The following is a 26461-nucleotide window of genomic DNA, read 5'->3' as shown; positions in this document are numbered from 1 at the left end:
CAAATCAAAACAATGATGAGATACCACCTCACACCACAGAAATTGGTGCACATCACAAAGAATGAGAACAATCAGTGCTGGCAGTGATGTGGAGAGAAAGGAACTCTTATCCACTGTTGGTGGGAATGCCGTCTAGTACAGCCTCTATGGAAAGCGATATGGAGATTCCTTCAAAATCTGGAAATTGAGCTCCCATTCGACCCAGTTATACCACTCCTAGGGATATACCCTAAGAACACAAGAATACAATACAAAAACCCCTTCCTCACACCTATATTTATTGCAGCACTATTCACAATAGCCAGGCTCTGGAAACAACCAAGATGCCCTTCAACAGACAAATGGCTAAAGAAACTGTTGTACATATACACAATGGAATATTATGCAGCCATCAGGAGAGATGAAGTCATGAAATTTTCTTATACATGGATGTACATGGAATCTATCATGCTGAGTGAAATAAGTCAGAGGGAGAGAGAGAGACGCAGAATAGTCTCAGTCATCTATGGGTTTTAAGAAAAATAAAAGTCATTTTTGTAACAACCCTCAGAGACAATGAGAGGAGGGCTGGAACTTCCAGCTCACTTCATAAAGCTCACCACAAAGAGTGGTGAGTACAGCTATAGAAATAACTACACAGAGAACTACCATAATCAAATGAATGAATAAGGGAACTGGAAAGCCTGTCTGGAGTACAGGTGGTGGTGGGGTGGGATGGAGGGAGATTGGGAACATTGGTGGTGGTAATGTTGCACTGGTGAAGGGGGTTTTCTTTACATGACTGAAACCTAATCACAATCATTTATGTAATCAAGATGTTCAAATAAAGAAGGAAAAAAAGAATAATTAAAATTGCATTTCTCAAGGCAAATAATCAGAAAGGATAACTTCAATTGAACCTATGACCTTCTCTGGATCACTAAAACAACATCAGACTTTCAATCCTAAGGAGTTGTTATTTCAGAAATGGCTAGAATAAAGATAATTTTGTGGGCCCGGAGAGATAGCACAGTGGCGTTTGCCTTGCAAGCAGCTGATCCAGGACCAAAGGTGGTTGGTTCGAATCCCGGTGTCCCATATGGTCCCCTGTGCCTACCAGGAGCTATTTCTGAGCAGACAGCCAGGAGTAACTCCTGAGCACCGCCAGGTGTGGCCCCCCCAAAAAATAATTTTGTCTTTGTCAGCAGCTGGAATTAAACTTGCAGGTTGGGCATTTGTACTGGACACAGTCTACCTGGATTTGATTCTCAGGATTCCAGGTGGTCCCAAAGCCAGCCAGGAGTAATTCCTTGGAGAAGAGCCAGAAGTAGCCCCTGGATACCATCCATCAGTATAATTCCTAAACCTAAACCAAAATAATTTTTTATAAAGTTGTGCCTTACCCTTTTCTTTTGGAACCATCATGACTGGACCTTTGCACAGCAGAAGATGATATGTCTGACTTTTCTGGATCTTGGAAGAATTTCTCTTGAATCTGATTTCCTTCTATTCCTTGTTTAAAAAAGATAAATCTCAGAAAATATTTAACACACAAAAGGACTAGAAATAAAAGCAATGTTATGGTCTATATTCACATTCATATATCATCAGATAAAATGTTTGTAAAAATTGACACTTATATTCCAATCACAATAATCTCAGTCATATATTTATATCTAAGCTGTTTGGTGTTCCAGAAGTAAGTGAGATTTAAGATCAGAACACCTCAGTAGAACGTTTGTTCAGATCAGCTTTCCTGGGAAAAAATCATATAGATGATTTAGGGGAGAGGACCCTGGATTCATGAGAACTCAAAATTTTTAGAGATAAAATCTGAGCCTAGGATTCTAGAAACAATACCCTGGGTTATGAGTATGTCTTCTGGATTGCATTTCCATGTAGCGGGCATCTCTGAATATAACTCATGACTCAAGAGATAGTCTACACTCTGGAATAGAGGAGATTAGGTTTGACTGAAAGAACCAATCACAGCTAATGTTCATTTTTTCTCAAATCCTTTTCTCTTTAGCATCATACCTGACATTACCTGTCTGAGAAAAATTTTCCTTGCTAATGCTACAACCAGCGTGGCACTAGAATTAGGTCCAAGGCTCTCAAACTGCCTGCTTAACATAACATTTATGTCTGCTTAACATAAAAGCAAGGGTACTTGTCTCTGGTATAGGAAAATCAAGAGAGCCTAGAAAAAGTTCAAAGATACCTTTACCTTTGCCAGACATGAGTGATGTCCTCGAAACAAGGTTCACTCACTAATTAACTCGCTAAATTTTAACTAATTGTAAATGCAGGACAACACTGTAAGGTTAATTTTCATTTGTTGCCAGTATAATCTTTCACTAAGGCATTATCCATTTTATTTTGGGCTATTTAATTTCATAAAATCCTGCCCATAAAATACTATTAATCCACATTCTCTTGTCTTGACCACAACAAATGTTCCCCCCTTGCAATATCAAAATGCTTTTCGGGTGTGGGAATGATGTGTGTCAAGTGCATTATATCAATATTTGGTTAAGAGGCAATGAATCAGAAAAAATAAAGTTGGAATTGGAAACAAATCCTGTTGAAGAATCCTGGTTTGCATTCCTAGTGTGAATCATTTTACTTATGTGGGCTTTTGTTTGATTTCTTAAGATTAAAAATATATTTGAGAAACAATTATCTGTAATGAAGGTAAATGCCTCTTTTGAAAATCTTGTTTCTTAGATATATGGAAAATCACAGTAGATTTTATGTTTTCTAACGTCTGCTATACTTGCATAAAATTTAGATTTAGATTTTATGTGAGAGATTTAAAATGACCAGGATTCAAGAAATTCAAGTGTGGAGTCTGAGAAATAGCACATGGTAAGAACTTTGCCTTGCATGCGGTCACCATAAGACTGACCCAGGTTCTAATCCTGACATCCCATATGATCCCCCAAGCCTGCCAGGAGTAACTCCTGAGCACCAATGAGTATGTCTAAATACAAACAAAAAATTCAACTGTCCACATTTGCATCATAGTATGAAGGTGTTATTTAGACCACCAACATAAGATTATGGCAGTTGTGAAAGAAAACAATGGCTTTAATTACCTGGGCTTCTTCTTAAGATGGACTGCCGGACAACATCAGTGCCTAGAATGTTGACTTGCTTGAAACGCTTTGCCTTTTCTTCAAAAAACCATTCACCAGTTACAATCTTTAGTTGTCTACTCAAGAAAATGGAGAACATGAAAATCTAATAATATAGGCAAGTAATTAATTCAAAACTTTTAAGTAAAACATACCCAATTAATTAGATCTCATCTTAAAAGTTATGGCAATTATTTAATGGTCAATTAGCAATGACCATTATTATTTGAATATATATCATATACCAGATAATCACTAATGGGTTCTTATACTTAACATTATTGTTGTTGTTTGATACTTAGGAGACCATATTGGGTCCCAGGGATTACATCCAGATCAGCAATATGCATAACAAGTGCCCTACTTGCTGTAGTATTACTCAAATCACTACTGATACTTATTTTTAAATTACTTTTTGTGTCAAGGAGATAACTCAAAAGACTTACTAATTCACATGTCTTGCATAATGAAGACCTATGTTCCATCCCTGGCACTACATAGTTCCCTGGGTCCTTTGAGCAGTGTGACAGTATCCCAAATACGACCACAATAATATTTAAAAAGGCTATTTAAAATTTGAAAATCTAAAACCAATCAGGTGTGGTCCAAAAGCCAAAACAAATTATTTAAAATGTTTTTATCCACATAAATCTGTGTAAACATTGCTAACACTAGTTTCTAAATGAAGAAACCAAGACTTAATAAATTAAAGAAAAATCACATATCATATGCCATAGCTGGCAAGCATAAAAGGCATAGCTTCCACATAAGCAGTCTGACCAAGAAAATAACCACGATATTAATGAGAAAATGACATTAAAAGGAAACCAATTTTAAGTCCAGAGTTTTAATTATAAAATGGCTAGGATATGTCTTGTTTAGACAGATACCTGCTAATGATTTGATGACTGAATGAATGTAAAGAGATTATAGGACAAAAAGGAAGATGGGGCACAGTAATAATTTTGGAGAATGGTATCAGTTAGTTATGCTGGTTGACAGTAAAGCAGAACAAAGAGATTAAGACCCGTTCATGATATAAAGCTTACCACAAAGAGTAGTGAGTTCAGTTAAAGAAATAACTACACTAACAACTATCATGACAACGTTAATGATTGAGAGAAATAGTATGCCTGTTTCGAATACAGGCAGGGGTGGAGGAGGAGATGGGGATGCATTGGTGGTGGGAATGTTGCACTGGTGAAGAGGGGTGTTCTATTTATGACTGAAACCCAACTACAATCATGCTTGTAATTTTGGTGCTTAAATGCAAGGGCATGCCTAAGCTTTTAGGGGGGCTCAGCCCACCAGATGTATCCTCAGATTTTCCTGGTGGGTAGAACTAATTTAACCCCCATGGGGTTCCTCAAAACGCCTGCTGTGGATGCCTTTTTTCCCTGCGTGGATGGTTGAGGAATTTCCAAAAAGACGCCTGGCATTATATTTTCAGCCAGTATTTGACTATCTCTCCTTTGTATATATCAGGCAAAATAATAGCCTCTATCAAATAATTTGGCTCAGAAATTCCAGCACCAAAGTTTATTTGAGAACCCCTTTTTCTGGATATAGTCAGCCCTAAAAGCAAAGACAATTTTTCTCTCCTTTTCAAATATGCCCTTTGCAGCTGCAGTTTCTGGTGATCAAGGGCATAACCAGAATACTGATTTTGACTTTTGACCTTCCTTTAGAAATAGGGAAGCTCATTCTTGGGGATTTGGTACCTCCCTTCATTTAACCTCTAAAACAATAGAGTCCAGCCTAGAAAGACCAAGTTTCTAGATATTTCCTATTTTCTCCTAATCCTGATTTTGCATTTAAAGCAAGCTTGCTAAGAGTTACCTTGAGCTGTGACCTTCTCTCTTGTAATTTAGAATTTGTATAGTCATACCCATAGCTTCGGTATTGTTATTGTTGTACTAGGCTTTGTAATTACAATTATTCTTCACCTGTGGCTAATTTTACCCCTATAAATCCCCCTGCTCAAAAATTAAACTTGTCACACTTCTGCCAGAAACGTGTTGACCCCACATTCTCTATGTGGTTTCATTTATTTCCTATTTTATATTTGGCCACTCGTGTTACCTGTTTTCCTCCCGTGAAAGGACTGACCCATGAGAATTGCTGAGACGCAAGATGCCTACAGCACTTAAATATATATATATATATATATATATATATATATATATATATATATATATATATATATATATATATATATATATATATGGTGATTTGTTTAAGTAAAAAAATGAGGGAAATCTAAAAAGGTCTAATTTACCAAATCAAATATTTAAATAAGCTAATTTATTCTGGATATATCTCAAATTATGCATATGTTGGAAATCATGGTAGTAATTGCACTATTCTAAGTTCTAAAAGTGGCCTCTTCAAGAGTATTATACCCTGGTTATTTATTCAAATCCAAATCTAGGTACTGTTTTGATTGAATTTTGCAGATAAAACTAAAATTTCTCAACAAATTACCTTAAAATAGAGATATAATGCTTTGGATTATCTGAGTAGGCTGAAAGTAATTAACTTTCCAAACAGAAGAAGCATAAAACTTAGATCCTATAATGCTGGTGAATAAAACGTCAGAGATTCCAAATGAAAACGATTTGCTGTACTGATTAAGTGCTGAGTCATAGAGGTCCACAGATAGCACCAGAGAGAAGCTTCCACATGATAAAGGTGACCTTTAGTTAATAGTTATAAATGAAATTATATTTTCCTTCCTAAAAACCACAAGGAATTAAGTTCTGTGCAGCAAAATGACCTAGGAACTGGAATTTTCCAACAGCCCCCATATCAGAATTCAATTAATTAATACTATATATACTTTGAGTTATAAAATAGAGCAAGTCAACCAAGACCTCAGTGTTATGTAATGGTAGCTTAATAACTTTGTGCTGCTAAATGAGGCAATATGAAACTAAAGCAAGATGAAATAGAAATAGACTTATTTCAATACTCAATCGTGAGGTGCCTTGCAAGACTACAATCAGAGAAATGAAGAGAGTTCAGAAGAGCAGTAAGGCAAATCTAGTCAACTATGGATCAAATGACCTAAGATCTAAAAAAGAATTTCACATATTTAAATGGTTGAAAGAGAAAAAAATCAAAAGAACAAAATGGCAGTTTCCCTTATCTACTTTGACTTTCCACAGTATCAGTAACTTGATCCAGAGATATTACACACAATAAGATATTTTGATAGAAAGGTGGATGCGGAATAAATGGAAATTTTCATATATATTTTTCAAAAAACATTTTTTGGGGCTTTAGGGTCATATCAGGCTGACTCTGTGCTCCGAGTTCACACTCAAGCAGATCAAACCAAGGTTAGACACAGTAAAGCAAGTGCCCTATCAGCTTCTCTCTCTCTACAACCCCACATATAATTTGTTGCATAGTAAAATCCTATAATTTTTATATTTTATTATTGGTAGTAATCCATTACTGTGCCTGATTTTAAATTAAGCTTTAACATTTTATAGAAAAAAATTAGCATATTGTCCACAGTCTCAGGCATCTGCTGGGTTCTTGGAACAGACCCTCATATATAAAGTGAAACTTCTGTACTTCATGACACATACTAAACTTCAATATTCATAAGTCATATTTTATACTATGTTGCTTATTTATCTCAGTTGATTTTATTTTATAACTGAAAATATGAGTATTTATAGAAGAAACCATATAATTCCACATAAAATTGTATTCGCTGATACTTCATTAAAAATCTTCAACAACAGAGCAGAGTTTACATAAAAAGACACAAGAACAAGGGGAATAAATATTTGAGTTTTTGAAAACCATCTATTATAAGCATGCCAAAATTTCAAGTTATCTCTTTACTATCCAAGGGATATTAAATGAAGCTAATTAACACACTGATACAAGTTTTACATTTCACAGGGATCACTTGGACACAGGCATTTAACATGACCTTGGAAATGGATACCCATATTAACACTACTACATAGACCTAGAGCTGCCAGCACCTAGCGCAGATAAAATCTTCCCAGAACTGTGAGTTATCACCTCTTGTCTTCTTGCAAGAGTGATGATTATAATCCTAAATTTACTCTACTCTGGCACATACTTGAGTCACCTATAAATACAGAACTCTGTGACACCAAAACAGTGTCTTGTGATTACCCCTTTGTTACCTTGCTGGGTCCAAGAATTAAGATAGGAAATTTGGCAAATAACAATAGTCAGTGCATATCAGGTGCCTGGTAGTATACTTTATATATGACATCTCCAGTGCTCGCTATAAGACATAAATTGTCTATTTTCAGTCTCAATTTACAGATAAGGAAACCAAAGTTTATATGGATTAAATTACTCACCTGCCCATAGTTAGGCATTGTATCAAAAACAGGATTAAAACAGAAACCTTTTTATTTGGTAACATTACCAGAAGAGAACACAGATTTGTAAGCTAGAATAAATAAGAACTATAGAAAGGGTAAAATCCTATAAAAGCCAAGAAATAATATTCAGCTTTATATAAATTCATATCTTGAGCTGTTGAGTGTGAAAGAGAAAAGGACTGTGTATGTAAAGAATAAAGAAATTAATTGTCATTTGAACAAATAGATAGTTTCATTACAGTGAAGTAATATGCATTCATGGAAACTAAAGCATATCTCAGTGCTAGAGAATTACAAAGAATTTATTTCTTTAACAGTAGATAACTTTGGGAGAGTTTAGAGAACATGGAATTTTTTCTGGATTAAGTGATATCAAAAAGTGGAGATAATTCTATTATTCATATAATAATACATTTTATCAGAACAGAATAGAATAAAGGTAACACTGTAATTTGTAAGGAGTAAAGACATTTATATTCACTAAGAAAGGAGATGTTCATGGTATCATTATCTTTTTCTCCACACTCTGACAAGATACTGAAGTATTCTTATTTTGTTTCACATTATAATGATTGCAGCATGATCTTGTTAGATGTTGGTGCACTGATATTGTTTACTTCAAGTAGAAGATCAGTAATGGTTTACCTACAAGTGCCTGGGCACCTTATTGCAATGCCAAAACCCACACGGAGGTGCCAGGTCAGTTTCCAGATGTGAAGAGTTGTATTTAGCTTTCTCATAATAAAGGTCACAAACATGCACACACACTCTCCTACACTATGTTGCAACTATTAATGATATTTTCTTTCATTTTTACCAATAAAGTCTCTTATTTCAGGCATTTTCACTCTGTTTCATCTATTATAGTAATCAATACCATTTAATCCAAAAAATCAGTTTTGTCTTTTAAAAAGACACTTTAAAAGACTTCATATGAACAGATAGCAATATAAAATATGACATAACATGGCATGAATATAAATCAGCTCATCAATACTATATTAGAAGTATTTCTTTGGGAAAAATTCCTATCACATTGCATTTATCCCTAAATCCTTCTGAGCTCAGTTAGGGTACTAATTGGAAAAGCATTCATTATGACTATACTTGTATGTGTCGGCCATTGCCTCTGCTGACATAATCATGTGAAATTTTGTAGACCTGATTAAGATAGCAAATGAGCCTTTGGCTTTTTCAAGATCCCTTTCATTTTGTTTCTAATTTTATTTTAAAACCAGACCTATAGCAAACAACTTGTTAGAATTAGATGGCAAAAATGTCAAGAGTTGCTCAATCATTTTTGTTACAATAATTTCAGAGCAACTATCATAAAATTGCTTTACTTTTACCCAATCCAAATAAATGAAAATAAAGGTACTGCTTCCAACTGATTAAAGAATGAGTCACTTTCTGACTCATCTCATCTCTAGGAGGTCAGTGTGGAAATTTTAATTTTATGGTCTATTAAACATGAAAGCATCTCAGTGGCACTGCAGCATTCTCTCACAACAAACAAAAGATGTCACTTCTTATAAAATATCACTCATGCCTTCTTTCCAAAAATCACTCCATCAGTACAAAGTATTTCCAATGCTGAAACTTTAGGTTGCTGGGATCATAAAAGTTAGTAGAATATAAAAGAATGATCTGTTTTCTGATTTCAAAAAAATATATTTTGATATATCAAATTGAAGAACCTTCTAGTAAATTTCTGATTCTTACAAAAGGAAATAATAGATTGGTTATTATGAAGTTAGAGAATCACATACTGAAAACTATTTCTTCCTCAGGACAGTTTAATGCATATGGAAAATTTTATGTATTTGACAATGTAATTAACTCATTTTTTCCTTGAAATTATTGAGGGTAACCAATGTTTATTTGAATTCTTACCCTCTAATGATATATAGGCTATCAATAAATAGCCTATATTTGTGAGTATGAATATTTGAATAAATCAAATTGATAGGTGAAAGCTTTAGTTGATTAAGTTATTGTTTCAACAATAAAGTGTACAAGTGATTCAGAATTTCTATATTGATGAATTAGCATCTTCTAAAAAAGGATCTTTCAATTTGTTATTATTAATTCCTACAACCCTATGATTTCAAATGTTTTTGTAATTAAATCTTCTTATTATATTTGAAAATTAACTCTGTTCAAAGAGCAAATGCATTTGGCAAGGCTCATATCACTTGTCCCATGAGCTGTTGAGAGAAGAAAACATTAATTCTACATATTTGCATAATATTAAAATGCTTTCACTAATACACTATTTTTCATTCATTCAACTATTTAATCATGTGTCTGACCCAGGTTCTGTTCCAGCAGTGCATATGGTTAATTCTCTGTGATCAAGTACTCCTAAAGCACAAAGCTAAGAGTAAGTCCTGATCTCTGCTGTGTAAATCATCTAAACAAAATATATAAAGACTCTATTTTAACAAATAAATGTTAAGTGGCTTTTAGAATTTAAAGACTCAATTTTTCGGCTCATTTAGAAACTTGAGGCAACTCCCAATTGATGAAATAATTTGTGAATCAGTATTCAGTTATTAACTAAGCAAATGAAGGTCCAGAGTATGAGGATGACATTAATAAATATAAATAGAAATTATTAAACTCCAGGGATGAAATGATGTAACGTTGTACAGGACAGAAAATAGAAAAAAAATTATTGAGAAATTCTCTAGATGCTCTTAAACTCTGAAAGTAGAAGGCTAGTAATTTATTAAAAGAATGTTTTTTTCTTTGCTCTAAAATAGCAACCATAACATTAATAATGTCTGGTAGAAAAGAATTGGGAGATCAAGTAGAAGAAAATAACTTTAATAATCATCCCAATTGGCAGAAGCCGAGTCCCCTGTTTGTGACATCAGGCTGGGAAAATCCATGAAACTACGCCTGCCCAGTGGGGCCCGACTGTGAAAAACTGTGAGTTCTACCTGTGTATGTCTGTCTACTGTCCTATTGCTTGAACCTCTCGGGAGTGGGCCAAAAAGAGGCTGCAGAAAACTCGCTCTCCCAGAAGCCATTTTCAGGGCAAGACTCCAGAACATAAAAACCGGCTAGAATTTGCAGAAGCCGGGTCCCCTGTTTGTGACATCAGGCTGGGAAAATCCACGAAACTACGCCTGCCCAGTGGGGCCCGACTGTGAAAAACTGTGAGTTCTACCTGTGTATGTCTGTATACTGTCCTAATGCGTGAACCTCTCAGGAGAGGGCCAAAAAGAGGCTCCAGAAGAGCACGGCCGCTTCGCTTTGCTTTGCTTCATTTTGCGGCCATGCGCTCTTTCTAAGTAAGAACACCATTGCAACAAGAAGAAAAAATCACTAAGAACTGTGCTGGATCACAGAAGCAAGCACTTCTCTCTGGACTGTTTTCTCTGTTGCATGCTTGGGCCTAAGATTTGATCCAGTGTGAGGCTTCATCCATGGAGGACTCCCTTCCCTTAGAGGTAAGTCAACCCATCCAGAAAGGGCGGAGCCAGAGGAGTGTGCTGCCTGCATCATATAGCCAATGAATACCACCACAACACGTAGAAAAACCCACAATACAAGTGTGACAATGGGGAAACAATGCAGGCCAGCATCAGACATAGAGAATGAAGATGACAATTCTGATGACCAGATAATGACCAACCAATTAATCAACCTTTCAGATAAGGACTTCAGACTAGCAATGTGGAAGATGCTCAACGAACTCAAAGAAACCATGGATCGAGTTGAACAGAACACTAATAAAAACCAAGAAACTATGAAGACAGAAATCACAAAACTAGAAACTGCAATAACATGTCAAATAACAGTCTTGAAAAAGTCAGTAAACGAAGTGAATGACAAAATGGATAAGCTCTAGGACAGGGTATCAGAAGCTGAGAATAGACTTGGTGCTGTGGAAGATGAGATACATAACAATTCCATACAGTAGGAGAGATTGAAAAAAAAACTTAAAGCAAATGAACAGACAATAGAAAAATTAGTCAAAGAATGGGAACAGATGAAAATAGAAGTCTATGATAAGATCAACAGAAACAACTTAAGAATCATTGGAGTCCCAGAGACCCAGGAAGAAAATTTCCAGGAAGAATCAACGGTCAAGAACATCATTAAAGAGAAACTTCCAGAGCTAAAGAATATATGTGATCAAATCCTGCATGCTCAAAGGGTACCAACCAAAAGAGACACCAGAAAAACCAACCCAAGACACATCCTAGTCACAATGACAAATATGACATTGATATATGTCTAGAGACAGAATTCTGAAAACAGCAAGATCAAAAGGGGAAATTACGTGCAAGCAAGCATCCTTGAGATTTACAGCAGACCTGTCACCAGAAACATTCAATGCCAAAAAGCAGTGGTGGGATATTGTGACAAGACTGAATGAAATGAATGCTTCACCCAGAATACTATACCCAGCAAAACTCACTTTCCAGTTTGACGGAAAAATACATGGTTTCACAGACTCAAAACCAGTCTTAAAAGAAAAACTGAAAGACCTACTTTAAGACAAGACTAACCAAAAGACACACCAAATTTTGATATAAAGATGGCATTAAATCCCAGGACAATTCTTTCTCTCAGCGTCAATGGACTAAATACACCACTGAAGAGACACAGAGTGGCTAAATGGATCAAAAAACTCAATCCAACCTTCTGCTGCCGACAAGAAATGCACGTGAATAGTCAGAACAAACATAGACTCAAAATAAAAGACTGGAGGAATATTATCCAAGTAAACAACACCCATAAAAAAGCTGGAGTGGCCATACTAATATCAGATAATGCAAACTTTATACTCAGGAAGGTTGTAAGGGACAAAGATGGACATTTTATATTAATCAAGGGGTATGTAGACCAGGAAGAAATAACTCTCCTAAAAATATATGCACTGAATGAGGGGTCAGCAAAATATTTAATACAACTGTTGACAAATCTGAAAAATAATATCAATAACAACACAATAATTGTGGGGGACCTCAACATGGCTTTGTCAACACTGGATAGATCAACCAGACTGAAACCCAACAAGAATATACTAGACCTGAGGAGAGAAATAAAGAAAGAGGCCTAGTGGGTATATATAGGACACTCCATCCCCAGAAACCTAGATACACATTCTTCTCCAATGTACATGGGACATTCTCCAGGATAGACTACATGCTGGCACATAAAACATACCTCCATAATATCAAGAGGATAAAAATTTTGCAGACTACCTTCGCTGACCACAAGGCTCTGAAATTATTTGTGAATTCCAAAGGGACTCAGAAGAAAAACATTAACACCTGGAAGTTAAGCAGCCTCATACTCAATAATCAGTGGGTCCGAGATGAAGTCAAGGAGGAAATCAAAAGGTTCCCAGAAACAAATGACAATAAAGACACAAACTATCACAACTTATGGCACACAGCAAAAGCAGTACTGAGAGAAAAATTTATAGCTTTGCAAGCACACATCAGGAAGAAAGAAGGAGCTTACCTGAGTAGCTTAATGACACAACTAATAGACCTATAAAGTGCTCAACAAAGGGACCCAAAAATAGGGAGACAGAAGGAAATAACAAAGCTGAGAGCAGAAATCAACGAAGTGGAACACAAAAAACAATCCGAAAGATCAACAAAAGCAGAAGTTGGTTCTTTGAAAAAATAAACAAGAATGATAGACCACTGGCAAACCTAACAAAGAATAAGAGATAGAGAAATTTGATAACTCGTATTAGGAATGAAAAAGGAGAGATCACTACTGATATGACAGAGATTCAAAGGGTAATCAGAAACTACTTTGATTAACTCTACACCACTAAAAATGAGAACCTGGAAGAAATGGATAAATTTTTGGACACTTATAATCTTCCACGGTTGAAGGAAGAGGATGTAGCATATCTAAACACCCCCATCACCATTGATGAAACTAAAACGGTGATCAAATATCTGCCGAAAAACAAAAGCCCAGGCCCAGATGGATTCACTAATGAATTCTTTCAAACTTTCCAAGAGGAACTACTACCAATCTTGGCAAGACTCTTTCATAAAATTGAACAAATGGAAACACTTTCAAATAGCTTTTATGAAGCCAACATCACGTTGATACCTAAACCAGACAGAGATGCTAAAAAAAGAAAATTACAGACCAATATCGCTCATGAATGCAGATGCAAATATCCTCAACAAAATCCTGGCAAATAGGATTCAATGCCTCATTAAGAAGATCATCCACTATGATCAAGTAGGTTTCATCCAAGGAATGCAAGGATGGTTTAACATCCGTAAATGTATCAACATAATACACAACATCAACAACAAGAAAAATAAAAACCACATGATCATATCAATAGATGCAGAGAAAGCATTTGATAAGGTCCAACGCCCATTCTTGATCAAAACTCTCAGCAAGATGGGAATGGAAGGATCCTTTCTCAATATATTTAAGGCCATCTACCACAAGCCAGTGGCAAATATTATCCTCAATGGAGAAAAACTAAAAGCCTTCCCTCTAAATTATGGCACAAGACAAGGCTGTCCTCTCTCACCACTCCTATTCAACATAGCACTGGAAGTACTTGCTATAGCGATTAGGCAAGAAAAAGATATCAAGGGAATCCAGATAGGAAAGGAAGAATTCAAGCTCTCACTGTTTGCAGATGGCATGATACTCTACTTAGAAAACCCTAAAGACTCTACCAAAAAATTCTAGAAACAATAGACTCATATAGCAAGGTGGCAGGCTACAAAATTAACACACAAAAATCAATGGCCTTTCTATACACCAATAGTAATAAGGATGAAATGGACATTAAGAAAACAACCCCATTCACAATAGTGCCACATAAACTCAAATATCTTGGAATCAACTTGACTAAAAATGTGAAGGACCTATACAAAGAAAACTATAAAACTCTGCTCCAAGAAATAAGAGAGGACACATGAAAATGGAAACGCATACCCTGCTCATGGATTGGCAGGATTAACATCATCAAAATGGCAATACTCCCCAAGGCGTTATACAGATTCAACGCTATCCCTCTAAAGATACCCATGATATTCTTCAAAGAAGTGGATCAGGCACTTTTGAAATTCATTTCAAACAATAAACACCCTCGAATAGCTAAAGCAATCATTGGGAAAAAGAATATGGGAGGAATTGCTTTCCCCAACTTTAAACTGTACTCAAAGCAATAGTTATCAAAACAGCATGGTATTGGAATAAGGACAGGTCCTCAGATCAGTGGAATAGGCTTGAATACTCAGAAAATGTTTCCCAGACATACAATCACCTAATTTTTGATAAAGGAGCAGGAAATCCTAAATGGAGCAGGGAAAGCCTCTTCAACAAGTGGTGTTGGCAAAATTGAATAGCCATTTGCAAAAAATTGAACTTAGACCCTCTGCTAACATCATGTACGAAGGTAAAATACAATGGATTAAAGACCTCGATATCAGACCAAATCCATAAGATATATAGAACAATACATAGGCAAATCATTCCAGGACATTACAGGCATCTTCAAGGAGGAAACTGCACTCTCTAAGCAAGTGAAAGCAGAGATTAACATATGGGAATCTATTAAGCTGAGAAGCTTCTGCACCTCAAAGGAAATAGTGCCCAGGATACAAGAGCCACCCACTGAGTGGGAGAAACTATTCACCCAATACCCATCAGATAAGGGGCTAATCTCCAAAATATACAAGGCACTGACAGAACTTTACAAGAAAAAAACATTTCATCCCATCAAAAAATGGGGAGAAGAAATGAACTGACACTTTGACAAAGAAGAAATACAAATGGCCAAAAGACACATGAAAAAGTGCTCCACATCACTAATCATCAGGGAGATGCAAATCAAAACAATGATGAGATACCACCTCACACAACAGAGAATGGCACACATCACAAAGAATGAGAACAAACAGTGTTGGCGGGGATGTGGAGAGAAATGAACTCTTATCCACTGCTGGTGGGAATGTCGTCTATTTCAACCTTTATGGAAAACAATATGGAGATTTCTCTAAAAACTGGAAATCGAGCTCCCATACGATCCAGCTATACCACTCCTAGGAATATACCCTAGGAACATAAAAATACAATATAAAAACCTCTTCCTTACACCTATATTCATTGCAGCACTATATATCATAGCAAGACTCTGGAAACAACCAAGATGCCCTTCAACAGACGAATATCTAAAGAAACTGTGTTTCATATACACAATAGAATATTATGCAGCTGTCAGGAGAGATGAAGTCATGAAATTTTCCTATACATGGATGCACACGGAATCTATTATGCTGAGTAAAATAAGTCAGAGAGAGAGAGAAAAACGCAGAATTGTCTCACTCATCTATGGGTTTTAAGAAAAAATGAAAGACATTCTTGCAATAATAATTTTCAGACACAAAAGAGAAAATAGCTGGAATTTCCAGCTCACCTCAGGAAGCTCACCACAAAGAGTGATGAGTTTAGTAAGAGAAATAACTACATTTTGAACTGTCCTAAAATGAGAATGTATGAGGGAAATGGAGAGCCTGTTTAGAGTACAGGCGGGGGTCGGGTGGGAGGAAGGAGACTTGGGACATTGGTAATGGGAATGTTGCACTGGTGAGGGTGGTGTTCTTTACATGACTGAAACCCAAACACAATCATGTATGTAATCAAGGTGTTTAAATAAAAAAAGAAAATAATTATCCCAATTCTACTTATGAAAATACTGTTCTTGTTACAATTACCTATAAAATATATAGCAAATGTCTCTCTTAAATAGCAGGTACTTTTAATAATCTTAATGACATTGTCTAGAAGGATAAATCATATTAAAATAGATCAGCTCTCTAAGGGATAATGCTCCAATTTTGAAATTAGCTAATTCCTAATTTGATAAATATGATTTTGAAAATCTATTAGTCCTATTTCCTTATAAGGCAAACATGTGTAATTTCAATGTCTAAATATTAATATAGGATCACAAAGTTTAAAAAACTTTCATATACTCTGATATAAACCAAAAGTTACCAGGCTTAAAAGAATACTATATATGGTCAAAACTAAGGGAGATAAAATAAAAAAGTTCCCACAATAAATAGGAACAGTTCCATAGGGAACTTTTATTTTAGAGCTATAATTCAGAAACTTGAAGAAATTGAAAAAATTCATTCAAAGTATGATGATAAAATAAAGAATATATGCAGATTATAAGAAAATATTGATAGTAATATTTAACAAAATTAACAGGAAAATATCGAACCTCATTAAAATGGAAAGAAGAAATGAAGAGACATTTCATCAAAGAAGAAATACAGATAACAGTTAAAAAATATTCATGAAAAATACTTCACATTATTAATCATCAGGGAGATGCACATCTAAAAAATGAGATATCATCTCATACCACAAAGATTGGCACTCATCAAAATGAATGAGACCAACCAGTGCTGGCACAGATGCAGGAAGAATCGGATTATCATACACTACTGGTGGAAATGTCAACTGGTCTATCCTTCTTGAAAAAAATATGGATATATCCTCAAAAAATATATATATATATAAACTGAGCTCCTATGATATTCAACAACACAACTTTTAGGGATAAATCCTTGGAAACCAAAAAGGCAATGCATAAAACACTATGTATTTCTATGTTTATCTCAGGATCATTAACAAATAGCCAGACTTTGAAAACAACCCAAATGCCTGAGAACTTTACGAGTGGATAAAGTAATCTTGATACATCTACACAGTAGAATACTATGCTGCTGTTAAGAAAAATAAAGTAGGGGCCAGAGAGATAGTACAGAGGTAGGGCATTTGTCGTGCATGTGGCTAACCTGGAAGGGACCCGGTTTAATTCCTGGCATCCTATATGGTCCCCTAGCCTGCCAGGGCTGATTTCTGAGTGCAGAGTTAGGAGTAACCCCTGAGTGTCACTGAGTGTGCCCCCCCAACCAACCAATCAATAAAGTTAAAAAGAAAAAAATAATGTCATGAACTTTGCTTATGTATGGATTGATATAAAGAGGATGATGCTGAGCAAACTGAATCAGAGGAAGAGATCTAGGAATAAAATGGTTGCACTCATTTGTGGTATATTAAAAGAACAGTATGATATTAGTATCCAAAGACAATAAAGATGAAGACCAGAAGGGCAAGTCTATGATAGGAAGCTTGCTGCAAATATTGGGTGGGGTGAAGTTAGTGAAGAGAAGGGAAATTTATGACTATGATAATTGGAAATGATCACTCTGGACAAAAACTGGGTGATGAAAGAAGATAAAGTGATAGGCTAATACCCATTCAGCAACAATATTGAAAACCATAGAGGAGGAGAGATGGAAGAGGAGGAGAAGGAGAACAACAAAAAGAGGAGGAGGTGGTGGTAGAGGAGGAGGAGGAAGAAGAGAAGGAGGAGGAGGAGAAAGAAGAGAAGAAGAAGGAGGTCAAGAAAAAGAAAGAAAAGAAAAAAGAAGAACAAGAGCAGGAGGAAGAAGAGGAGAAGAAAAGGAAAAGAAGAAAATTATGACTGAAATTCAATATTCAACAGATGTGCAACTTACTAAAGAAAGATATATCAAGAACCAGAGTACAATGGGTAGGGACTTGTCTTGTACACAGGCGGATCTGAGTTTTGTACTTGACATCCTATATGGTCCCTGCGTCTGCAGGATGTGTGACTTCTAAGTGCAGAATCAGGAGTAATCCCTGAGTATCGCCTTATATGGTGTGAGAACAAACAGGTGTGGTTCCAAGACAAACAAACCAGACCAAAACATACAAGACAACGTTAGAGAAAGAGGAGCAGGAGCCAGACTAATAGTACATTAAGTATGGTGTTTGACTTGCATAAGGGGAACTTGGGTTCAATCTCTGGTATCTCATATGGTCCCCTTAGCCCACTGGGAATGATCTCTGAGTAGGAGTAAACATGAATAGAGCAAGGAGTAAACATGAAAATAATTGTGTGTAGACACAAACCAACAATAAGACAAACATAAAAGCTAGACAAAAACACCAACAATAAAAATTAAAAAAGCAGTTCTTTCATAAAAGAGAGATATGAGATAGTAATAAGTCTAGAATTCATATTCAAAATACCTGGTGGGAAGTCTTGAGCGAATGAAAATTAAGCATTATGTTGAAGGGATGTTATCTTGATGTTATTTGAAAAATTTAAATTTAACAACAGACATTTAATTTGGGATTGCAAACCATAGTGTCTAAAAGGTAAAATAAGAAGAGGGAGAAAAAGTGAGAGAGAAGAAAAATGTCTACCACAGAGGCAGGCAGAAGAGATGGTATGAAGGAAACTGGGGACATTGATGGCAGAAAATGTGCACTGGTGCAGGGAGGCTGTATAATGTATTACTGAAACTCAATCATGAACAACTTTGTAACTGTGTATCTCACAGTGATTCAAACAAATAAGTTACTTATTAAAATAAAACATCAAAGAAAAATGGAGTTCTAAAAATCTCAAGATGTAGGAAAAAGAAAAAAAAACAGAAAATTAGACAGAGTATGAAAATGATCAATAATTAAATGTTGTTTTAGAAATAGGCTATTATCTTAAAAAGAATAACAATAAATTGATATCTGAGTTCATAACAGAAATACTGGAAAACAGAAGCCAACAAATTACTAAAATTTAATAAAGTCCTATCTAGAATTTAATAACCAGTAAAATGATTTTAAATTAAATGAATTAAATCTATGCCAGGAAAAGTAGAATTTTAGAGTAATTATCACTTGGAGAACTACTGAAATAAAACACTAACGGTTTTCTTTCAGAAAACTAAGGGAGAATTATCGTAGATAGAAACAGAAACAAAAATAATTATAGAACAATAGAAAGAATAACTAAGTAAATGTTAACTCTAAAAGAACAATCATAATTTATTGTGGGGTTAATTAAATTATAGACTGAATGCTGTCCCCAATAATTCATATGTGTTTTTTTTTGGAAGAGTGCGAACGTAGTCCCCCACTATCACAAATTACATAGTCGAGTTTCCCACATTTGGGGAAAACGCAGGGGTCAGCACGCCCAGAGTGCAACGGTGAGCCTCACCCTGGGGAAACCACCTTTGTGATCATGGTATCGCCCCTGCCAGGTAAGTATAATAATTCATATGTTAAAACTTGATGCCCAGTGTGATATAATTTGGAGGTAAATCCTTTAGGAAGTGGGTAGTACCTATATGATCAAATCCTAGCAAGTTCTGCATTCTGCCATGTGAAAGCTTCTAATAGGGAAAAATTGCTATCAAGAGATAAGTATAGCTTCAGCAGATAAAGAGTCTTACAAAAACCTTAAAATTAGACTTCCCAGCATCCCTCCAGAATTGTTAGCACTATATTTCTATAATCTACCTTATCTTTGGTATTTTGTTATAGAAGACTAAATGGATTAAGAAGTTTAAATGTGTTTATGTTTTTGAGTTAAACATATGAGTGTGTATATATACAATATTATTGAAGAGAGATAACAGAAACTAAAGGGTTTCAAGGTTTTAGTATTACCCTAGAGAGTTGGCACAGGAATGAAGGTCTTTGCCATGCATGTGGCATATCCCAGTTCAATACAAAACACTATATGTAATCCTCAAGCATCACTAGGAATAACCCTGAGCAGTTAGGATAGCGCTCAAGCACTAACAGGTACAGCCCAAGTCCCCTCCATGAAACATGGTCAAACATATCTTAGTATTACTTGGAAATATAATTAGTCAAAAATGTGAGACTGAAGGAATCTGTCACCTTTGCCTATTCCTCTTCTTTTTTTATATTTAAATGACAGACATTTATTAGAATACATAACGGCAAATCTTACACAGTGATATTTAAAGTACATGGTGACAATAAATGAGGGCCTTTCCACCAGCAGTGTTGTTCTCCCTTCATCCCTGTTCCCAAGCATATATTCCTTATCTCCCTCCTTTATCCCCCAGAATGCTAGTGCATCTAAACGCATATATGTTAACACTAATGTAAAACTTTTTTTTTTTGCAGTTCCAGATATTTTTACTAGTGGTTTCTTAAAGGTTTGGAGTCAAAGGAGCACTGTAAAAACAATGTTAGTGTGGCAATTATCGTTTGCATGGGCCCACCAAAGTATGGGGGGTCATGGGAAGGAAAAACTTTGGCCTAAGTACAAGGAGACCCTATCCCTAATGTTTCCTGACATAAGACCATTTCTAGGCTCCGGGCAAACTAGTTTGTCCAATCCTGGTCATTGTCTGTAGTACCCATACAGTTATACTTTTCACAGTCTCTGTTGTTGATCTCATGTTTCTGTATTGAAGGTCCTGGAATCTGTATATCCTACATAGAAGTCATGATGGTGTGGAGCGGCGTCTAATTTCAACTCACAATTAATTGGCAATGCAGAAAGCCCTGTCCAGTACCATATATTTTTAAAATAAAAATTAGAGGATGGACTCTCAGGCTGGGAAGAGGCCAGTACTCTTTTTCTACTTGTTTACTCTCAGTGGCCTCTTGGCCTCTTGCTCCTTTCATTGTGTAACTTTGGTTGCTACCATACTAGGTTTCTGATTAGTTCCCATGAACGGTGACAATTGAGTCCACTGTCTTAAGTTCTTATCTAATAGAGATAGGAACACACCAATCTTGTGGTGCAATGTTATCTTAGAAACCCTGAACATTGACATGATGACCTGGCACAGGTCTCAGAGGTTTGGGTATTTTCCAGTCATGCCTATTCCTCTTCTATCCTGTCTCCTGAATCCTTGCTTAAAAGGCCAAGAAAGACAGAAGCTCCAGAAGAGAGTGGCTGCGAAGTGAAGTGGAGCTGCTGCATGCTCTCTCTAACTAATAAACCATAACACCATAACACGTAGAAAATCATACTACAAGTGTAACAATGAGGAAACCTCGCAGGCAAACAACATGCACAGAGAATAAAGATGACAGCTCTGATGACCCAAAAATGACAACCATTTGATTAATCTCTCAGATGAAGAGTTTATAATAGAAATATGGAGGATCCTCATAGATATCAAAGAAAACATAGCTCAAGCTGAACAGAACAAAAAGATAGAAATCAGAAAACTCCAAACTAAAATAACAGATCTGAAAAACACAATATCTGAACCAAAATCCTCAATAGAAAGCCTCCCCAACAGGGTAACAGCAGCAGAGGACAGAATCAGTGAACTGGAAGATAAAATGCAGAACAACTCCATACATCAAAAGAGTTTGGAAAAGAACCTTAATAGAAATGATCAAACAATGGAAAAGTTATTCAAAGAATGTGAACAGATAAAAAGAGAAGTCTTTGATAAACTCAACAGAAACAACATAAGAATCATTGGAGTCCCAGAGGCCCAGGAAGAAGATCCCCAGGAAGAAACAAAAGTCAAAGACATCATAACAGGGGCCAGAGAGGTGGCGCTAGAGGTAAGGTGTCTGACTTGCAAGTACTAGTCAAGGAAGGACCATGGTTTGATCCCCTGGCATCCCATATGATCCCCCCAAGCCAGAGGCAATTTCTGAGTGCTTAGCCAGGAGTAACCCCTGAGCATCAAATGTGTGTGCCCCCCAAAAAATGACATCATAACAGAGAAACTCCCAGAACTAAAGACTGCATGTGACCAAATCCTGCATGCCCGAACAGTACCAGCTAAAAGATAAATGAAGAAAAACACCCCAAAACACATTCTAGTCACAATGAAAAATTCAACAGAGAGATAGAATAATAAAAGCAGCAAGATCAAAAATGGAAATTACATTGAAGGACATCCTTAAAATATATGACAGACATGTCACAAGAAACCTTCAAGGCCAGAAGACAGTGGTGAAATATTGTAAAGGAAGAAGGAGCATACCTGAATAGCTTAATGTCGAAGCTTATAAAATTAGAAAATGATCAACAATAGGAACCAACATAGGGAGACAGAAGGAAATAATAAAGCTTAGAGCAGAAATCAATGAAGTGAAAACCCAAAAACAGTCTAAAAAATCAACTAATGCAGAAGTTGATTTTTTGAAAAAATAAACAGGATTGATAGACCATTGGTAAAACTCATAAAGAGAGAGAAACTTGATAACTCGTATTAAAAATGAAAAGGGGGGCCCGGAGAGATAGCACAGTGGCGTTCGCCTTGCAAGCAGCCGATCTAGGACCAAAAGGTGGTTGGTTCGAATCCCGGTGTCCCATATGGTCCCCTGTGTCTGCCAGGAGCTATTTCTGAGCAGACCGCCAGGAGTAACCCCTGAGCACTGCCAGGTGTGGCCCAAAAACCAAAAAAAAAAAAATGAAAAGGGGAACATTGTGTCAGATATTGCAGAGATTTAAAGTGTAATCAGAAATTACTTTGAGAAACTCTCTGCCACTAAATATGAGAACCTGGAAAAAACAGATAAATTCTTGGTTTTATAATTTTCCACAGTTGAATAAGGATGATGTAGTATATCTAAACACCTCATAACTGTTGAGGAATTAGAAAGGTAATCAAATATTTGCCCCAAAACAAAAGCCCATGACCAGATGGATTTACTAATGAGTTCTTTCAAACCTTTCAAGAGGAACTACTGCCAGTACTTTCCAGGCTCTTTCATGAAATTGAAAAAACAGGAACATTTTCAAATAGTTTTTATGAAGCCAAAATCACCTTGATATTACAACTCAACAGAGATGCTGTCAAAAAATCAAATTACAAACCAATATCCCTGGTGAACACAGATGCAAAGATCCTCAACAAAATCCTGGCAAAGAGGATTCAATGCCTCATCAAGAACTTTATTCTCTATGATCAAGGAGGTTTCATCGCGGGAACGAAAGGATGGTTTAACATCTGAAAAACTTTCAACATAATACACAACAATAACAAGTAAAATAAAAACCACATGATCATATCAATAACACAGAAAAAGCATTTCATATGGTCTAACACCAAGTCTTGATAAAAAAAAAAAACCTCTCAGCAAGATGGGAATGAAAGAACCTTTCTCAATATAGTTAAGGCCATCTACCACAAGCCAATGGTAAATACTATCCTCAATGGAAAAAAATTAAAGCCTTTCCTCTAAATTCTGGTACAAGACAAGGTTTTCACTCTCACTACTCTTCAACATAGTACTAGAAGTACTTGCTGTAGGGATTAGGCAAAAAAAGATATCAAGGGCATTCATATAGGAAAGGAAGAAGTCAAGTTCTAATTGTTTGCAGATGACATGATACTATACTTTTAACACTCTAAATTATCTGCCAAATAGATTATAGAAACAATAGAATCCATATAGCAATGTTGCAGGCTACAAAATTAACATACAAAAATCAATAACCTTTTTATTTAACAATAATGATAGGAAGAAATTAATATTAAGAAAACAACTCCATTTACATTAGTGTCACACATACTCACATATTTTAGATTAAATATGACTAAAGATGTGAAGGACCTATAAAAAACTATAAAACCCTGCTCCAAGAAATAAGAGAGGACACTTGAGTACAGAAACACGTAACCTGCTCATAGATTGGCAGGATTAACATCATTAGAATGGCAATACTCCCCAAAGCATTGTACAAATTTTATGTGATCCCTCAAAAGATACCCATGACATTCTTCAAAAAAGTGGATCAAACACTTCGGAAATTCATTTGGAACAATAAGCACCCACGGATATCTAAAGCAATACTTGGGAAAGGAATATAGGAGCCATTACTTTCCCCAATTTTAAACTGTATTACAAAGCAATAGTTATCAAAACAGCATGGTTTTGGAATAAAGACAGGTCCTCAGATTAGTGGAATAGGATTGAGTACTCAGATAATGTTCCCCAGACATACAATCACCTAATTTTTTGATAAAGGGGCAAGAAATCCTAAATGGAGTAAGGAAAGCTTCTTCAACAAGTGGTGTTGGCAAAAGTGGTTAGCCACTTGCTAAATGGCAAATTTAGACCCCAACACTATGTTAGAAGGAAAAATCTAAATGGGTTGAAGACCTTGATATCAGACCTGCAACTGTAAGTTATATAGAACAACATTTAGGTAAAACACTCCATAACATTGAGACTAAAGGCATCTTTAAGGAGAAAAGAGCACTCTCCAAACAAGTCAAAGCAGAGATAAACCAACAATAATATATTAAGATGAGAAGCTTTGCACCTCAAAGGAAATATTGCACAGAATACAAAAGCCACCCACTGAGTTGGAGAAGCTGTTCACCCAATACCTATCAGATAAGGGGCTAATATCAAAAATATCCAAGGCACTGGCAGAATTTAACATGAAAAATACATTTACTCCCATCAAAATATGGGGAGAAGAAATGAACAGCAACTTCATCAGAGAAGAAATACAAGTGGAAAAAAGCACATTAAAAATGCCCACATCAGGCCATTTCCAGGGCGGGTCTCCAGAAGGTGAAAACCGGCGGGCTTTCGCAGAAGCCAGCTGCCCTGTCTGGGGCATCAGGCAGGGAAAAGACACGAATCTGCGCCCGCCCAGTGGAGCCCGACTGTGAGTGCTCCTTGTAAATGTTTCTCTACTGTCCTCTTGGGTGAAACTCTTGGGAGTGGGGCAAAAGAGGCTCCAGAAATCTGCGCTTCCAGACGCCATTTCCAGGGCGGGTCTCCAGAAGGTGAAAACCGGCGGGCTTTCGCAGAAGCCAGCTGCCCTGTCTGGGACATCAGGCAGGGAAAAGACACGAATCTGCGCCCGCCCAGTGGAGCCCGACTGTGAGTGCTCCTTGTAAATGTTTCTCTACTGTCCTCTTGCGTGAAACTCTTGGGAGTGGGGCAAAAGAGGTTCCAGAAATCTGCGCTTCCAGACGCCATTTCCAGGGTGGGTCTCCAGAAGGTGAAAACCGGCGGGCTTTCGCAGAAGCCAGCTGCCCTGTCTGGGACATCAGGCAGGGAAAAGACACGAATCTGCGCCCGCCCAGTGGAGCCCGACTGTGAGTGCTCCTTGTAAATGTTTCTCTACTGTCCTCTTGCGTGAAACTCTTGGGAGTGCTCCGCTTCGCTACGCGGCCGTGCGCTCTTTCTAAGAAAAGAACACCATCGTAACAAGAAGAAAAAAATCACACTAAGATCTGAGCTATAACACAGAAGCAAGCATTCCTCCTCGGACTGTCTTCTCCGTTGAATGCTTGGGCCTAAGATTTGATCCAGTGTGAGGCTTCACCCACGGAGGACTCCCATCCCCTAGAGACAAGTCAGCCCATACAGAAAGGGCGGAGCCAGAGAAGTGTGCTGCCTACATCATATAGCCAATGAATACCACCACAACACGTAGAAAAACCCAAAATACAAGTGTGACAATGGGGAAACAACGCAGGCCAGCATCAGACATAGAGAATGAAGAGGAGAAGTCTGATGACCAGATAATGGCCAACCAACTAATCAAACTCTCAGATAAGGACTTTAGACTAGCAATATGGAAGATGCTCAACGGACTCCAAGAAACCATGGATCGAGTTGAACAGAACACTAATAAGAACCAAGAAAATATGAAGACAGAAATCACAAAACTCCAAACTGAAATAACATATCAATTAACAGGCCTGAAAAAGTCAGTAAACGAAGTGAATGACAAAATGGATAAGCTCTGGGACAGGATGTCAGAAGCTGAGAATAGACTTGGTGCTGTGGAAGATGAGATACATAACAATTCCATACAGCAGGAGAGATTGGACAAAAAACTTAAAGCAAATGAGCAGACAATGGAAAAATTAGTCAAAAAATGGGAACAGATGAAAATAGAAGTCTATGATAAGATCAACAGAAACAACTTAAGAATCATTGGAGTCCCAGAGACCCAGGAAGAAAATTCCCAGGAAGAATCAATGGTCAAGAACATCATTAAAGAGAAACTCCCAGAGCTAAAGAATATAGGTGATCAAATCCTACATGCTCGAAGAGTACCAACCAAAAGAGACCCCAGAAAAAACACCCCAAGACACATCCTAGTCACAATGACAAATCCCACAGATAGAGACAGAATTC

The 26461-nt window shown here is 36.6% G+C and overlaps 1 protein-coding gene and 1 non-coding gene across 2 annotated transcripts in view; both read right to left on the bottom strand.

The window, feature by feature from the left end:
* SYTL5 (synaptotagmin like 5) overlaps positions 1–26461 on the bottom strand; it is a 438357-nt gene that overhangs the window by 143316 nt on the left and 268580 nt on the right. Inside the window, exons 4-5 of the mRNA XM_049767126.1 lie at positions 3078–3193; positions 1383–1491 (exon numbers count right to left, since the gene is read on the bottom strand). Of these exons, the coding sequence (XP_049623083.1) occupies positions 1383–1491; positions 3078–3193 (225 nt within the window). The remainder of the gene's footprint in view (positions 1–1382; positions 1492–3077; positions 3194–26461) is intronic.
* Positions 19447–19607, bottom strand: LOC125999947 (U1 spliceosomal RNA). Its single transcript, XR_007492373.1, has one exon. It is a non-coding gene; the product is annotated as a U1 spliceosomal RNA (small nuclear RNA).

Source organism: Suncus etruscus, chromosome X (assembly GCF_024139225.1).
Source record: "Suncus etruscus isolate mSunEtr1 chromosome X, mSunEtr1.pri.cur, whole genome shotgun sequence".
Classification (NCBI taxonomy): Eukaryota; Metazoa; Chordata; class Mammalia; order Eulipotyphla; family Soricidae; genus Suncus; species Suncus etruscus.
The sequence above is the reverse complement of the archived record's forward strand: the minus strand, read 5'-3'. Positions and strand labels throughout refer to the sequence as shown.